Here is a 17506-nt window from a genome sequence, read left to right as displayed (position 1 = left end):
CGAGGACAGGATTTTCCGGCGCCCATCCCCCTCCCGGAGGTGGCTTGCCATTGGCTGCCGATGGGATCTGCCCCACTGAGGTGTACGCTGTTTTGTGTGGCTCGCCCCACCCCAGCAGTAGGACCGCAAGTTCCTGCCGGCCAAGTCCCCCCCCCCCCCCCCCCCAAGACTTCCGAGGCTCATGGGAATCATTTTTATCTTCAACGCGGGTGGAAAACCAGCAATAATGGGTCGCCTGCTTCACGCCCCACCAAATTCCCATTCCCAAAGGTGTTTATGGGGTCGCATGCTGCATTGGCAGCCATTGTTATGGACACTCTGTGCGTTAGTGCAGAATTGTGCCCTGAACTTGATTCTGCCCAAACTAATTTTGCATTGGAGGTTGAAAGCCAATCCAACGAGGCGATTCATATGTCATCCATCTGGGCAGAGTATGAACCCAGAACCTAGAGATCGAAAGGTAAGCATCTAACCTACTCTGCTAACCACTTCCCTGTAGTTTGCTGTGGGACCGTGACATTTTCCGTGATCCATGAAAAGACAAAGTCCATCCTGACATCTTCACCCTGCACTGCTTGATTTGCTGATCTGCAGATCCGCATTGCAGAGCAGTTTACCGCGTAAGATTTAAAGCCGTACCTGGCTGGCTGTGGGTGCTGCTGATGTGTTTCACAGGTAGAAATTGTTTGCCAAAGAGATCAGCGTGCAAGTATTCAACTTCCCCCGCTTGCATACCCACCTGCTGGTTTTGTTGTTTTGCACCGTTCCCTGCCAGTTTCACAGGCCTAATGGGTCTTGAAGGTGAGCCAGAACAAGCAACAGCCTGTTGAAATTAAACCACCGTTTTTACAACTATTCAAATACAAAAGGGGAAAGAATGCACAGGCTGAACAGGACACAAAGGGGTACGACTAAATACCTCCAGCTAAGAGCTGCTGCGTGGGAAAAAATATAAAGAAAGTTGGAATCTGAGCTCCAGATCTGGCCTCAAATGCTAAAGTTGAAAAGTTCACCAGCGACATGTGCCATCCTGATTCCTGTTCAGTTGCATATAAGCAGCATCTTTGCACAGGTGACTTTGCATCAGTCGACCCACTTCCCTTTTGAGTCTGAAGACAGTGGGTTTTGTCGGGGATGGTTTAGCACAGTGGGCTAAACAGCTGCCTTGTAATGTAGAACAAGGCCAATAGCATAGATTCAATTCCCGTACCGGCCTCCCCGAACAGGCGCCGGAACGTGGTAACTAGGGTATTTTCACAATAACTTCATTGAAGCCTACTTGTGACAATAAGTGATTGTTATTATTATTTAGTGTGCAATTTGGCTAACATTAGATCAGTATTGAGAGTGGCTACTGCACTGTCAAAAGCAGGGTCTAGTCTACTCGGTCCATGGTGGTTCAAGAGCATATTTTGCTCCATTGAGTGTCCCAGTGTCTCAATTGGTCAACATTCCTTCAAAGACATATTGTGATCTTTTGTTGCTTTTGTTTTGCACATTGAAGACACATGGAATGGTCACTGTAGTTGGCTATAGTACAACAGTCCTTGTATTTCCAAAGTAACTCGTAGCAGCATAGGAATTGATCGATGACAGAAAGCCAAAGTTGATCTAGCTCACCTTCCACCACCCTGATACTAGCCTGTTACAATGATAATACAATGATTGACTAATCATAGCCATTAATCTCTATCAATTAGCCAAGAGCACTTTCCCCTCCCCAATAGATTCAAAGTAATCTTTTTCTTCCCAAGCACAGTGTCACATCTCAAATTATTCCGCACTAAATCCCAGAATGTTACATTCTGAAGGAGTCGGGGCATGGTGGCAGCTTACATGACCAATAGAGTGTGATGCATAATGGCATCAACTGCACGGGTTCAATACCCGCACCGGCTATGGTAATTCATGGAGCCCCTGCCTTCTTGCAAAGCTCCATGATGGTGCAATGCTACCCCTCAAGCAACATGTAGGCAAAAATGCCTCTTTCTAATGGAGCAAGTTGCCGATGGTCCCTTGGGCGTACGGCGAGATGATATCTGAAGAAAATCTATCATGGCGACATGTGGGTGACATTGTAAGGTGCTTTGTAAATGTCAGGTTAAGAAAAGGCAAGTGCTGTGATTTGAGGAGACATTGATCAGGACGTTGATAAAGGCAGTTGATTGTAGAATAATTGTATTTATGAGCCTGCGATTGAATTGAAGGAATTTGGGTTACATCATAAACCAGCAAAATGACCTCATACCACTACAGCGCCTGTTTTTTAACAGAGTACCATTTATACATGCATGATGCCACACATATCAGATAATCTCAGGCGGACATGGAGCCCCAAATGCCATTGCATGTTGGGAAAATTTGTTATTGTGTCAAATTTAAAGGATGAAGCATTTATCTGACTACCAGGCTAGCATGTGATGCTCCCACCAGATTTTCTTCAATGCACTGCACCCACCTGATCCAAAACCATTAGTTGCAAAAACAGAGAACCCTGCCCAACGATACCCTCGACAGCTAAAGCCTCTATCCTCCCTTGTGAAAACACCCAAGAAACTAGATTGGGGAGTGTATGTTGAAGGGTAAACACAAGCTGGTCTGATGACTGATTCAGCTGTATTCATGACGTGATATTTATATACAGGCAATCTCCGCTAAAATGTGCCAGGCGGCTGCTTTCAATAGAATCCCTCTCTGAAGGAGATATAAATGATGTGACCCAAAACACACACAACAGATGCTAACCTGACAGTCTCCTCAAATTACTTCCTTCAAGGACGAGGTACAGGTATTATTCTATCTTGCCTGATTTTCTCTGGCATTGAAGTTAATGACCGTCAGTTACTGAAACACCATTTTTGCCGTCATTTCCACGGGCAGTTTAGAAACGTGCATTTTGCAGGATGTTTGAAGACAATTCAGTGCCAGATAAGGTCAAATTCCTCATGGAATGAAGGTTTTGTTACTTGTTTTCCATTGGAATTGAACATTATCAGTCTGCCAGTGTGAAATAGAGGTGGTTCCGTGTCTCACTAAACATTGAATCAAATAAATTTGAGGAGTGCCTACGGCTCCTCTGTTACAGGTGTTGTGGCTTTGGAGGGGGCTTCCATTGGAAACAGCCTGGCTAACCCACCAGAGGTTCCCTGTAAGTAAACATCTCAACAAGGATGCAGCTAACCGAGCATCTGCTTATCCTTCAAGCTGTTTTTTTTGCCCGTCTAGTTCCTTAGTGGTTATACTGTCTACCTTTCCCATTTGGTGCATTGCCTCCAACTTTTCTTTTCCTCAGTCTGTAAGCTTTGTAAGCCAGTCTGTAAGCCAGGGGCTGGTTTAGCTCACAAGGCTAAATCGCTGGCTTATAAAGCAGACCAAGCAGGCCAGCAGCACGGTTCGATTCCCGTACGAGCCTCCCCGGACAGGCTCCAGAATGTGGCGACTAGGGGCTTTTCACAGTAACTTCATTGAAGCCTACTCGTGACAATAAGCGATTTTCATTTCATTTTCATTTCATTTTTCTTCCATCACCCTTTCCCATCAACAATCTGGCGTCAAATAGAGCAATTAGCACTGCTGCCTCAGAGCACCGGGGACCTGGGTTCAACTCTGGCTTTGGGTCACTGTCTGTGCGGAGTTTGCACCTTCTCCCCGTGTCTGCCTGGGTTTCCTCCAGGTCCTCCGGTTTCCTCCCACAGTCCAAAGATGTGAAGGTTAGGCGGAGTTACAGGGATAGGATAGGGGAGTGGGCCAAGGTAGAGTGCTCTCTCGGAGGGTTGGTGCAGATTCGGTGGGCCGAATGGCCTCTGTCCATATGGATTGTTAGTTGGTGGTCTTCCAACTAGCTGCTCTCTGCCTCAACTGATAGTGGTGTAGATAGACCCTGTGGGCTTAACAACTACATCATCGGCCAATGAGCCACAAGAGGGAACTTTCAAGGAGTGTCTTAAAGAAATAGAGGGAGGTGGAAAAATTTAGGAAGTTAATGCCAGGAGTAAGGGTCTTGACAGCTGATGGGTGACCACGAAGGGTGAGGTGATTAAAATAATGGATACACAACAGTCCAGAATCCTCAAACTCCAACGGGAAAGTGAGGGTTTCAGCAGTTCATTAGAAAAACAAATTAGTTTTAAGGGATTTATATTTATCTTGATACATATTAGAAATAAGGTACAGTTTTCAAGTGTTTCATTTAATGTTACTGTGCCTGGAACGGTAAAACCTATAGTTAGATTCATGCTGGACAAAGGTGTTTGTATGTGTGGGGTTGGTTAGTTCCAATTGTGATTCTATTGTGCTCCGAGAGGGCTATGATGTAAAAAAACCAAGAGAAGGCATAGGCACATGGGTGTTGCTTAACCGCTGGAGTGCCTGTTAAGGTAAACACATTTAGTTTAGGCAATTTGAGAGCAGTTGGAGGCAGGACCTCAACAAGTGAACATCTCTCAACTCTGCCAGAAGACTGAAAAAAGGTAGACTTTTGAAAGTACAAGTTACAGTCCAGATAAACAGGGAATTGGGATGGAACAAAAATGTTTAAGACACCTAAAATTAAGAGAACAGAGACCAAAGTATCGTTCAGAAGAATTCAAGGAAAAGTGAACAAAGTTTTCTGAGTAAAAGAGGCAATTTAATCAGATTTAAAGTGGGACAGCAGACCTCAAGAGGTATATTAAACATTTGATGTCATTTTAATACAGTCTGGGAATTGAGAGTTAGAGCAATTATGAGCCATTTGCACAGCAATCAAGATGAACCCTAAAAAGGTTGGTGTGAAATTCAACCTTTGGATTCAAAGTTTGCTTTTTTTTGGAAGTGTCACATGTAAAACCTGGACTGGATTTGGAATTCAAACCGCTAAGGGAAAGCATTATTATGAGAGAAAACCTTAAAGAATGTATTTGGGAGTGGAATTTGGAAACTCTCACGTGACCGTCATCTGGGAGGACTGTGAGGAGAAATCTAAATACACGTTAGGTTCAGAGTGTGTATTTGACCGCAGTCATCTTGTGAGCTTCAAAGGGACTTTTTGTGTTAATGAGACCATTGAAGCTTAAGATGCACTTTGTGATCCATGTCTATCTTTAAATCTGTGTGCATTTTTTAAGGTAAGGGGGGAGAAAAGAAGTATTGTATAATAATCCAACTTTTCATGTTTAACAACTTTTTTCTTATTAAAACTAATTAGTGGTATTGTGCCTCTTCCTCCACAATTTAATAATCAAAAGGTCTTTTGAGCCAGGGTCTGCTCGCAGCCCACCCTGCACCACATGCCAACACCCAAACGCCCGCCAAGGCTGGGTGCCCTGCACACACGGACCACTAGCTGCGCACCCAGCTGTGCTACCCACATCCGACTGCCTCAAACTGTGCCTTTTCTGTCTCCCCCGCCCATGGGAAGGCGGTGCACAACCACAGAGAGAGCAGACTGGATGGGGACTACCAGACCTGCGGCCCCTCACCGTCGTAGAGCGGCAGGCATTGGGCAGGATTGGTGGGCCCAGAGAATGGGCAGTCGCCGAGGTGGAGGGCGGCATCGGGGAACCAAGTGAGCCCGGCTGAGTTGTCGTATCCCTATGGAACGCCTGGCATCACCTGCACACTGCCCCCCCACCCCCACATCACCCAATGCCCCCCTCACCTCAGCACCCTACCACCCCACCCCATCGCCTCCACACCACTCCTCCGCCACATCCACCCCAGCACCCCATCACCTCCACACCACTCCTCTGCCACATCCACCCCATCACCTCCACACCACTCCTCCGCCACATCCACCCCATCACCTCCACACCACCCCTCCGCCACCTCCACCCCAGTACCCCATCACCTCCACACCACTCCTCCGCCACCTCCACCCCAGCACCCCATCGCCTCCACACCACTCCTCCACCACATCCACCCCATCACCTCCACACCACTCCTCCGCCACATCCACCCCAGCACCCCATCACCTCCACACCACTGCTCTGCCACCTCCACCCCATCACCTCCACACCACTCCTCTGCCACCTCCACCCCACCACCTCCACACCACTCCTCCGCCACCTCCACCCCATCACCTCCACACTTCTCCTCCGCCACCTCCACCCCAGCACCCCATCGCCTCCACAACATTGTTCCCTCTGATGATGAGAACGTTTTCACTGCTGTTCACATCACACACCCCCACCCAGCACCCCACTGCCTCCACACAACCCCTCTGCCCCCTCACCCAGCACCCCATCACCCTCACCCAGCACCCCATCACCTCCACACCACTCCTCCACCACCTCCACCCCATCATCTCCACACCACTACTCCATCACCCCCACCTCAGCACCCACCGACACCACACCACCCCTCCGCCACCTCCACCCCATCACCTCCACACCACTCCTCCGCCACATCCACCCCAGCACCCCATCACCTCCACACCACTCCTCTGCCACCTCCACACCACTCCTCTGCCACCTCCACATCACTCCTCTGCCACCTCCACCCCATCACCTCCACACCACTCCTCTGCCACCTCCACCCCATCACCTCCACACCACTCCTCTGCCACCTCCACCCCATCACCTCCACACCACTCCTCCGCCACCTCCAACCCAGCACCCCATCGCCTCCACACCACTCCTCCGCCACCTCCACCCCAGCACCCCATCGCCTCCACAACATTGTTCCCTCTGATGATGAGAACGTTTTCACTGCTGTTCACATCACACACCCCCACCCAGCACCCCACTGCCTCCACACCACCCCTCTTCCCCCTCACCCAGCACCCCATCACCCTCACCCAGCACCCCATCACCTCCACATCATTTCTCCGCCACCTCCACCCCATCATCTCCACACCACTCCTCCATCACCTCCACCTCAGCACCCACCGACACCACACCACCCCTCCGCCACCTCCAACCCAACACCCCAATGCCTCCACAACACTGCTCCACCCCCCCCACCCAGCACCCCACTGCCTCCACACCACCCCCCTGCCCCCTCACCCAGCACCCCATCACCCCCACACCACCCCTCCATCAATCTCACCCAGCACCCCATCACCTCCACACCACCCCTCCACCACCTCCAGCCCAGCACCCCATCGCCTCCACACCACCCATCCACCACCTCCAACCCAACACCCCATCGCCTCCACACCACCCTTCCATCACCTCCACCCCAGCACCGCACCACCTCCGCACCAACCCTACCCTACCAACTCCATACTGCCCATCCACCATCCCCTACCCGTGATCCAACCTTGAGTCATATCTTGGGTCTTGCAGGATCACCTGGCATTGAGGCGGGCCCTTCTGGTGTTACCGCTTCTGGCCGCAACCCCAGGACTCGTTGAGTAACAAGACAGGACCGGACAGTGATGCAAGCCCCCATAATACTCATAATACCCCAGAGCGCCACTCTTGGGGTCATCACCGCACATCGTCCTGGGAACTGGCCCCACCCCCTCTCACTCCACCCCCCCACCCTGGACCTTTGGGAACATGTCCTACCTCCTCTCTTTCTCCCTGAGCAACCACGGCACCTGTTTCCCAATTTTAAATACCACGAGTGAGCCTCGCTGTCGGTAATTCCTCCTGGCGGAGGCGGAGAATCGCTGGAGGCCCAGAGAATACCGGGCCGGCCCGTTAACGATAGGCCAGCGGATTTACTATACGTGCGGCATCGAATGCATTCAGGCCGCTGTTGAGGCACCGGGGCAAGGCATTCCAGGCGGTGCCTAGTGTCAGACTTGATTTTCAGCTGACGTGCTGTTCTCCGCCAGGTCGTGCTTCGTGATTCTGCCACTGGACGGAGAATCCCGCCATTAACCTTCGGAGATGTTATCTGTCGTGTCATATATTGGTTTCCTTGGCCGTTTAGCCACCTTGAGTAAATACAATCAACATGGACTGCAGGATTCTCTGTTGGCGGCATCTTCCGCTTGGCTGGCAGTGCACCCACTCCCGCGGGTTTCCCGAATACGTAGGATGTCCATACTGGGAAAACCCCATTGGCAAACTGCCGGAACGGAGGATCCCACTTCCGGCGGGGACGCACCACACCGGAAAACAGGGCTAATGGGACAGAGAATCCCGGCTAGTGGGCGCGATTCTCCGCTCCCCAGGCCGGGTGGGATAATCGCGGGAGGGCCGCTCTGGCACCCCCATCGATTCTCCCACCCCCCACCCCCCCCAAAATGGCATGTCGCGTTTTGCGACACGCCGCTCGGAGAATCGCGGGTCGCCTTTTTCGCCGGCGACAACCACACCTGGTCTCTGCCGGCGTGAACATAGCGCAAAAGGTAAGTTTGGGGCCTGTGGGGGGCGGAGAGGGGATCGAGCACCATGGGCGTGCTCGGGAGGGGACTGGCCCGCGATTGGTGCCCACCGATCATCGGGCCAGCGTCTCCAAGAGACGCACTCTTTCCCCTCCGCCGCCCTGCAAGATCAAGCCGCCACATCTTGCGGGACAGCGGAGGGGAAGACGGCAGCCGCGCATGCGCAGCTGACGTTATTTGGCGCCGCCGGCCGCGTCATTATTGGCTTGACGCCAGCGTCAAGTCCCGGCAGCCACGTTTCACGAAACGCCATCCTAGCCCCCCGGAGGGGGGGAGAATAGGGGGCGAGGAGTGGGCTCCGACGCAGTCATGAAACACTCCGGGTTTCACGACGGCGTCGGCCGTTGCGGAGATTTCCGCCCAGCGTCTTTACCTGGAGCATAGGCAGTAAAATTATTTGTGTTGTAGACCTGCCAAGACCCGACTGATTGAGTGAACAGCCCTGAGCTGTTGAATGGCAGCCATTTGTTCCTGCATTCCGAGAACCACAAAAACAACCGAGTCAAAGGTGATTCATGAAATACTTCCATTTCTGCAAGAAAGATTTTGAGTTTGACATGTTTCTGAAGGAAAGTTGCCGTTATTGTAGAAATCCTTTCCTCCGCACTTGTGCTTGTTGCATTACTGGGTGACGTGAATTAAACCACTCACTTAAAGGTCTTTGCGAAAATATGCAGCACAGGAGCTTATCTTAACCTTTCTGTTGTCTGGTTTTTTTAAAGCATCTCAGCATTTTGCTTTAACCACCTCCTTTGTTATTGAGTTCCCCTTTCCCGAGTGCTGACACGTCTTCTTAATTCCCTATTGAATTAAATAATAATAATTAATTAATCAAATATTAATTAATATATTACTAATTCATAACAATTGCATTCTCTAATTTATTCACGGGACGACGGCACAGCTGACCAAACCAAGCATTGAAAATAGAAGCAGGAGGAGGCCATTCGGCCCTTCGAGCCTGCTTTTCCGTTCATTATGATCATGGCTGATTTTCAAGTTCAGAACCACGATTCCTACATCTCTTGATCCCTTTAGCCCCAAGAGCTATATCTGATCCATCTTGAAGTTACACAATGTTTTGGCCTTGTGTAATTTCAAGAAGGAATTAGATACAGCTCTTGGGCCTACAGGGATCGAAATTTATTGCCCATCCCTAATTGCCCTTGAGATGGTGGTGGTGAGCTGCCTTCTTGAACCGCTGCAGCCCGTGGGTTGCAGGAACCCCCAGAGCCCGTTAGGAAGGGAGTGCCAGAATTTTGACCCAGCAACAGTGAAAGAACAATACAGCTCCAATTTAGGATGTTGTGTGACTTAATAATAATAACTTACTGTCACAAGTAGGCTTCAACGAAGTTACTGTGAAAAGCCCCTAGTCACCACATTTCACTGCCTGTTCGGGGAGGCCGCTACGGGAATTGAACCCGCGCTGCTGGCATTGTCCTGCATTGCAAGCCAGCTATTTAGCCCACTGTGCTAAACCAGCCCGTATGATTTGGAGGGGATCTTGAAGGTAATGGTGTTCCCGTGACCTTCTGCTCGTGTTATTGTAGAGGGTGAAGGCTGTGAGTTTGGAATGTGCTGCCAAAGATGCTTTATGAGTTGCTACCGCCTGTTTTGTGGATGGTACACACTGCCATTGCGTCTCAGTGGTGGAGGGAGTGAATGTTGAACCTGGTGGATGGAAGTGCTAATCAAGTGGGCTTGATTTAACTTGATAGAGATGATAGTATAGTGGTAATATCACTGGACTAGTAATCCTGAGGCCCAGGTTAATGCTCTCAGGAAACCAGTTCAAGTCCTGCCATGGCACCTAGTGCAACTTAAATCAATAAACCTGGAATATCAAGCTGTTCTCAGTCATTGTGACCATGATAGTTATCATCAATTGTTGTTAAAACCCATCTGATTCTGGTTTAGCTCACTCGGCTAAATCGCTGGCTTTTAAAGCAGACCAAACATGGTTCGATTCCCGTACCTGTCTCCCCGGACAGGCGCCGGAATGTGGCGACTAGGGGCTTTTCACAGTAACTTCATTGAAGCCTACTCGTGACAATAAGCGATTTTCATTTTTCATTTCATAATAAATACATTTTGGTGAAGGAAATCAAATCATTACTTGGTCTGGTCTACCTAAGAGTCCAGAGCCACAGCAATGTGGTTGACTCCTAACTACCCTCTGAACTGGCCTCGTAAACCACCCACTGGGGATGGGTAACAAATGCTGACTTCTCCAGAAACATGCACATCCCGGGAAAGAATTTTAAAAAAACGTAATGGTCTTATATTTATATCCTCCTAGTTTATGTTGTTCATTTGTTTCTCCCTTACTCAGATTTGGGGAGCTTATGGGACTCATTAAGTAGCCAGTACTCCATACGAATGGCTAATGGTTTAACCCATCGATGGCCTGGTAGCCCAGAATTATCACTGGCTGCTTTCTGTGAATATCTCCTCAGTTATGTGGCAGCCGAGGTATCTCCAGTGTCTATATTTAGAGAATCTTAATTGGTGAGGACGAGGATTCAGCTCAAATACTTGTCAGATTACATATGTGGGAGTGAAATGTCTCTCAAAACAAATTAATTAATAACCTGGTAATGAAATCGTGAAAATGTGTTGCGATGAATGTGGGAAGTTTTTATATAGATTGTATTTCATATATATATATATATATATATATATCTGTTTGAGAAATGCTATTTGGAACTTAGGTTAAGGTGGCCAGTCTGTGTAATTGCACAGCTGCAATTAAGATGTCATAAAAGTGAGATAATCATTCATTCCAACCATGTACTTGTTTACCTATATTGGGTTAATGGAACGAACATTTCCTGGGGTATATATTATTAAAGGGACTGTGTTTAGCCTCAGTTAAGGTGGTCATCAGACAATTAGTGGGAATCTATGATTCTATGAAAGGGACTGTGTTTAGCCTCTGTTCAGATGGTCCTCAGAGATGATATAATTAATGGGAGGAACCAGGTCTGTAGCAAGCGGTTTTGGCTGCAGGATTTTTGAGTCTAAAAAGACAGAAGTATTTCCACGTTGTGCCTGAAAGGGTCTCTCATTTTCTGAAAGGAAATTTCTACGCAAGGGTACAGCAAGTAATTCTGTGTTTGCTAACTTTATTTGTAAGTGGCTTTTGATCTGCAATTGGCTTTGCTTAATTGGAACTAGAGATGGTACAAGTTCTAAAAGTGCTTCCCTGTTTTTTTTTTAGAACTGTTTAACTGATAATTGCAAGCTATTTTTCTGTAATGCTGATGTGCTTAATACTTTGTTAAAGATAATGTTTATTTCAATATAAAAGATCCCTATTTGTCACTCCTGGGGGCGAAGAATCCATTCCTCAGTTTTACAAATTGAAAAATCGCTGGGGTCTTGTCCGGTTTGCTAACAAGTTAGGGTCTGGTTCAACACCGTAGCACTGTGGAATTGAAACCTTTGATTTCTGAGTTTGTTAGTTATTGATACCAGACATATAGGGCTGAACTTTCCAGTTCTTCTTGCTGGTGGAACCTTGTGGTCCTGTCGATGGTGACCCCCGCGCATCAGGTTCTCCGCCAGCGCAACCGCCAACGGGAGCGAAATGCCGTTGGCGTCGGCAGAATCGGAATTTCCTGCCGCCAGCCCATTAAGAGCTGTTTTCACTGCCAGACAATCCCGCCCAGAGTTTCACAAGTAAGACCTTGAACGCTAAGTTATTTAAAACATTGTTTTTCTTTATTTTTACAGGTTTCGGCCCACCTTAAACTGAAGGAGAAATTGGAAGTTAAAAAGGAACTGGTGAGTCACAGAACTCTTCGGGTAATTCAATTTGAAATTGATTGGGCTACAGTTTAGTCGATCACACCGGCGAAGGCGCTATTTGCACGTGGCTCCAAATAATGCATTTAAAAATTGAATTCAGGAGAAGTGTAAATGTATTTGCACCAAAATAGACTTGCTAAATGTCAGTCGAGCTTCCAGCCTGGGTTGTCTGCGTGTAATTATGCTGCAGTCATTTTCTAGTCCTATTCTGGGTCCCTGAAACAGGAGGTAATCTGCGAGATAACAATACGTTTTATTAATTAGCACTCCCGCGAGAAAGCTTTGCATAATGTGAGCACATGTCGAGAATTCGCTGGAGTATTGTGTTCAATTCCTGGCCACCACATCTTAGGAAGGATGTCAATCCCTTTGAGAAGGTGCAGAGGAGATTATTTACCAGAATTGAGAGACTTCAATTATGTCAAGTGACTCGGATGTTCTCCTTTGAGCAGAGAGCGTTAACAGTAGATTTGATAGGGGTGTTGGATAGAGCAGTAGTTCCCAACCTTTTTACGTTGTGGCGCACCTTTTATCCTGTAAAAGGTTTTCAGGCACACCTCTTATTCTATCCAACTGAACTGCTCTCTTGCAAAAGGAGGTCTGTAAAACCTCCAAATAAATACTTCAAGCCACCATTTAATCTAATTTTCAGCAGTTTAATAAGTTTACAATGACTGTTCACATGCCAAAAATAATATTAGCGCCTGTTGCTCCTTTTCTTAACTCTTATTGGTTCCTGTTTCTTACCTTTGTCTTCTTCCCTTAATGGGAACTTATTTTTCATCTCTTCCTCTCTTCTCTCCGGTTTTTTTCCACCAACTTCTCCACCTCTCCCTCGCTTCTCCCATTCTTTTGCGCCCTTTTTGTGTTTTTGATTTTTGTGCAGGCACATGGGCCTTTGTCTTCACCTCTGTGGTCAGCATCCGCAGTTCCCCAACAAACCTGGCATCTCCTGTGCATGAGCCAGCCGGAAAGGGCCATGCATGCCTAGTTCTGATTTTTTAACATCAGTTCGGCCTATGCGTCTCACCAATGTAAAAAATACAAACTGGGCATGTACGGCCTGTTCCCAGACGGTGCATGCACAGTTCGGATTACCAACATAAAACAATTTGGAGATAAAAGCAAATTTCTGCGGTCGCTGGAATCTGAAACAAGAACAGAAAATACTGGACAATCTCAGCAGATGTGACAGCATCTGTGGACAGTAAGAAGTCTTGCAACACCAGGTTAACATAGAACATAGAATAGAACAGTACAGCACAGAACAGGCCCTTCGGCCCTCGATGTTGTGCCGAGCAATGATCACCCTACTTAAACCCACGTAACCCGTATACCCGTAACCCAACAATCCCCCCATTAACCTTACACTACGGGCAATTTATCATGGCCAATCCACCTAACCCGCACATCTTTGGACTGTGGGAGGAAACCGGAGCACCCGGAGGAAACCCACGCACACACAGGGAGGACGTGCAGACTCCTAAAGTCTGTTAAAGTCCAACAGGTTTGTTTCAAATCACTAGCTTTCGGAGCACTGCTCCTTCCTCAGGTGAATGAAGAGGTATGCTCCAGAAACGAATATATAGACAAAGTCAAAGATGCAAGGTAATGCTTTGAATGCGAGCATTTGCCGGTAATTAAGTCTTGCAAATTACCTGCAAATGCTCGCATTCAAAGCATTGTCTTGCATCTTTGACTTTGTCTATATATACGTTTCTGGAACATACCTCTTCATTCACGGGAGGAAGGAGCAGTGCTCCGAAAGCTAGTGATTTGAAACAAACCTGTTGGACTTTAACCTGGTGGTGTAAGACTTCTTACTGTGCTCACCCCAGTCCAACGCCGGCATCTCCACATCATAGCATCTGTGGAGAGAAAGGGGAGCTCACGTTTCGAGTCTGGATGACTCTTTGTCAAAGCTAGCGAGAACTGGAAATGGGGTCAGATTTGTGAGGGGATGGAGCGGTGGGGCTGGATCGAGGGCCAATGATAGATGGAGATTGACAAAGATGCTGTGGACAGAAAGACAAAAGGAATGTAAATGGGGGTGATTAAGGCTAAGAAGGGCGCTGATAGCAGAACATAAAGAGATTAGAATGTGTGAATGTCAGAACAGAGGGGAGCAGTGTGTCAAAGGGCAACGAGGAACAGGTGGCCCAAGTGGGGTGGGGGGGAGGGGAGGAACAATGGTGAGGGAAAAACAGATCAATGGAAGAAATGAAAATAAACTGATAGAAATAAAAATGGGGCGAAGGTGGAGGAACTGAGCATGTGCAGCCCATTCCCAGTCGGCACGTTCGCGGGAGGCCTGAGGTTCTTCGGGACTTGGAGATGCCGACCATGAAGCTGAAAACAAAGATTAGATTGAGTTTATCTACATTAATCATGAATTATTTTGAAACTTATTTTGTGCCACACTTGTGGAGCCTTCACGGCACATCAATGAGCCGCCGCATACCGGCTGGGTTAGAGTAAATAAGGGGAAACCGTTCACTGACAGGGCGGTAAATGGCTAAAGAAAGGAGCGCAACAGCCTCAGAAGGTGATGGAAGCAGATTTAAGGATAACTTCCACAAAGTGATTAGGTGAATACTTGAAGGAGAAACGTACAGGGAGAGAGGAAGGGAAGGCGACTCGTTGGATAGCTCTGTCAAAATATCTGCTGCAGGTACAAGAGGATAAGAGCCCTGCTCTGTGACGTCTCCTTCCTTCGTTCTAAGCTCAGTGCACAAGGGATGATTACATATGGCGCAATTCCTGATAATAATGCATTCCCACTTAACAAAGCTTCCGGTGGAGTTTCTAATTCATGAAATTACCTCAGTGTGCCTGTGCAACACATCAGCTGCCTTTAAGCTGAATCAGGGCCTTAGGGGAGAAATCTTAGCCCAATTTGGTTTCACTCCTCTCCTGTGTTTTGTGTGGCCACCTGCTTACGTTGACCTGTAAGGACACGAAAGGGAGTCACTATGAATAATAAAGAACTGGTTTTCTGTGCTCTAAAAGTACAGAATGATACCAAAAACTGTTTCTCTTCTTTGAAGGGGAATTGGATAGAGAAAGGGCATAGAGGCTCACTCCATACAACTACTTGCATTTATATAGTGCCCTTGACATAGTGACAAGTGGTCCATAGGGGTGTTGTCAAGCAAAAGTATTCACCCCAAATTAAAGGAGGGCCATAATTCTACTTGCCCCTCCCGATGGGTTCTGAGATGGGGGTGGGGAGCTTAAAATAGCACGGACGGGTTTCCCTCCAGGACCCTACCTACCCGAATCTGAATGCAATTTTACAGTGGAATGGACAGGGTTCGAACAGGAGGCCCATGCCCCAAATAAGGGCCCACTTAACTTTTAGGCTTTTGGGCACACAATGGCTGAGGGTGGGAAAGAGAAATAGTTTGCACCCTCAATCTTGGGTTGGAAGGGGTTAGGTGGCTCCAAGAGAAGGCCCCTTCAGATTCGGGGTTCCCTCCCTTACAGAGACCTCCGGCCCTCCCTCCCCTGTCGGTTACCCCAACAGCGACATCACACCCCTCACGATTCCCGGGAACCCTTGGTACTTACCAGCACCCTAGTTCCAGGGTCTTTGTCTCCGGCATAGCGCTGTAGTACCTCTTCCAGCCACTACAGCGCTGTGCCTGGATAGTTTGGAGAGCTGCCGGCCATTTGAGCACAAAATGGCAGTGGACTGTTGAGGTTGGCGGGGGACATGTTTACCCTCTGACTCTGTGGGTGACAGGTGCCCAGCGCTTGCCATTTTGAAAATCCAGGCCAAGGAGACACGAGGACAGACCGTGGTAACTTTAAGGGGTGTTTCAACAGAAAAGAAAGAGGTGGTGGGGTTTAGGAAGGAAATTTCAGAACTTTAGGGGCTTGGCAGCAGAGGACACCACCATCAAAAATGGCTGGCGGAAATGAGGGATGTGCACTAGTCCAATATCGGAAGAGCTCAGTGATCTTTGAAGTTTGTCGGGCTGTGAGAGGCTACCTTGATTTGGAGATGTGATGTCATGGAAGGATTTAAACACCAGGATGAGTGTTTTAACATCAAGTTGTTTGGGATTCTTACAAAATAAGGACAGTACGGATAACTGCGTTATGAAATGACTCAGTAAGGTTATTTGGGAAATATTCCAAATGGCCATGTGGTTAGTTCACATTTAGTGAGCAATAGGAGGGGATTTCTGTTCTGATGACTAATGGACACAACTCGTGGGCCTGCTTTGTACATCAACACGCTAATGGTTGATTTGTTTCAGTTGAGGAATTCTGTCGACGGCTGAGGATAGCTGAAAAAAGTCCCTAAGAACTACCCACCACACGATGGCCGTTAAATCTACACTCTCAAATCTGTGTTTAATGCTAATTAGACACAGAATGCTTCATACTAAAGGAAGGGGCCACTCTGTCCTTCAAGCCTGCTCTGCCATTCATAATGATCTTTATTGGTACAAGAGGCTTACATTAACACTGCAATGAAGTTACTGTAAAAAGCCACGTTCCGGCGCCTGTTCGGGTACACAGAGGGAGAATTCAGAATGTCCAATTCACCTAACAAGCACGTCTTTCGGGACTTGTGGGGGGAAACCGGAGCACCCGGAGGAAACCCACACAGGCACAGGGAGAACGTTCAGACTCCGCACAGATAGTGACCCAAGCCGGGAATCGAACCTGGGACCCTGGCGCTGTGAAGCAACAGTGCTAACCACTGTGCTACCATGTCACCATCATCACAGGAAGTGTTTCAATGTCTAATGATCTTCTTCTTCCTTGTAGACCTCATGGCCACTGTAGGATGCTTATTAATAAATGTAATGTTTTCATTTTCTCATCCCTGTGTTAGTACAATGAGACCAAGAATATTATAGTACCAGTCTCCTGCCCACTCTCGACCTGTCCAATTCTGGACCAAAACATCAAAGGAATGCACAATAATAGTGACAATTAACATATTCGCTAATCAGGAGCCTTAGGACAACAAAAGTCACCCTTAATAGCAGTGGGAATAATTAGATGGCTTTTTCACAGCTGGCACAGAGTACTGTTAAGAATGGGGGAAAATTAAGATTAAAAAACAAAGTATAACAGGGAAGTGATTGGAGGCAGACATCAGGAAAAGTGTTGAGATGCAAATTTGCCTGTCAGTGGGAAACAAGTGCTTTACATCTGTGACTAGAGAAAGCAATGGGGCTACAGAGGTGGTAAATTCAAAGTGGAGAGTTAAGGAAATGGACACAGACCTGCCATAAGCCAACTGCACAGGGTGGATAAGATCAAAGGAAAAGAAATAGTACAACCATAGAACCCTAACTAGAGAGAGAGAGAAAGGCAGCTAACATCAGAACTGCATCAAGCTGCAGTAGTCTCCCA

General features: G+C 47.8%; 1 protein-coding gene across 4 annotated transcripts in view; it reads left to right on the top strand.

Moving 5' to 3' along the window:
- Positions 1-17506, top strand: part of abcg4a (ATP-binding cassette, sub-family G (WHITE), member 4a) — a 162469-nt gene that overhangs the window by 107549 nt on the left and 37414 nt on the right. For all 4 annotated transcript variants that reach the window (XM_038779898.1, XM_038779899.1, XM_038779902.1 and 1 more), the window contains one exon: positions 12056-12106. In XM_038779898.1, the coding sequence (XP_038635826.1) occupies positions 12056-12106 (51 nt within the window). The remainder of the gene's footprint in view (positions 1-12055; positions 12107-17506) is intronic.

The sequence above is a fragment of the Scyliorhinus canicula genome, chromosome 19 (genome assembly GCF_902713615.1).
Source record: "Scyliorhinus canicula chromosome 19, sScyCan1.1, whole genome shotgun sequence".
In the NCBI taxonomy this organism is placed as follows: domain Eukaryota; kingdom Metazoa; phylum Chordata; class Chondrichthyes; order Carcharhiniformes; family Scyliorhinidae; genus Scyliorhinus; species Scyliorhinus canicula.
This window is presented reverse-complemented; position numbering and strand designations above follow the sequence as displayed.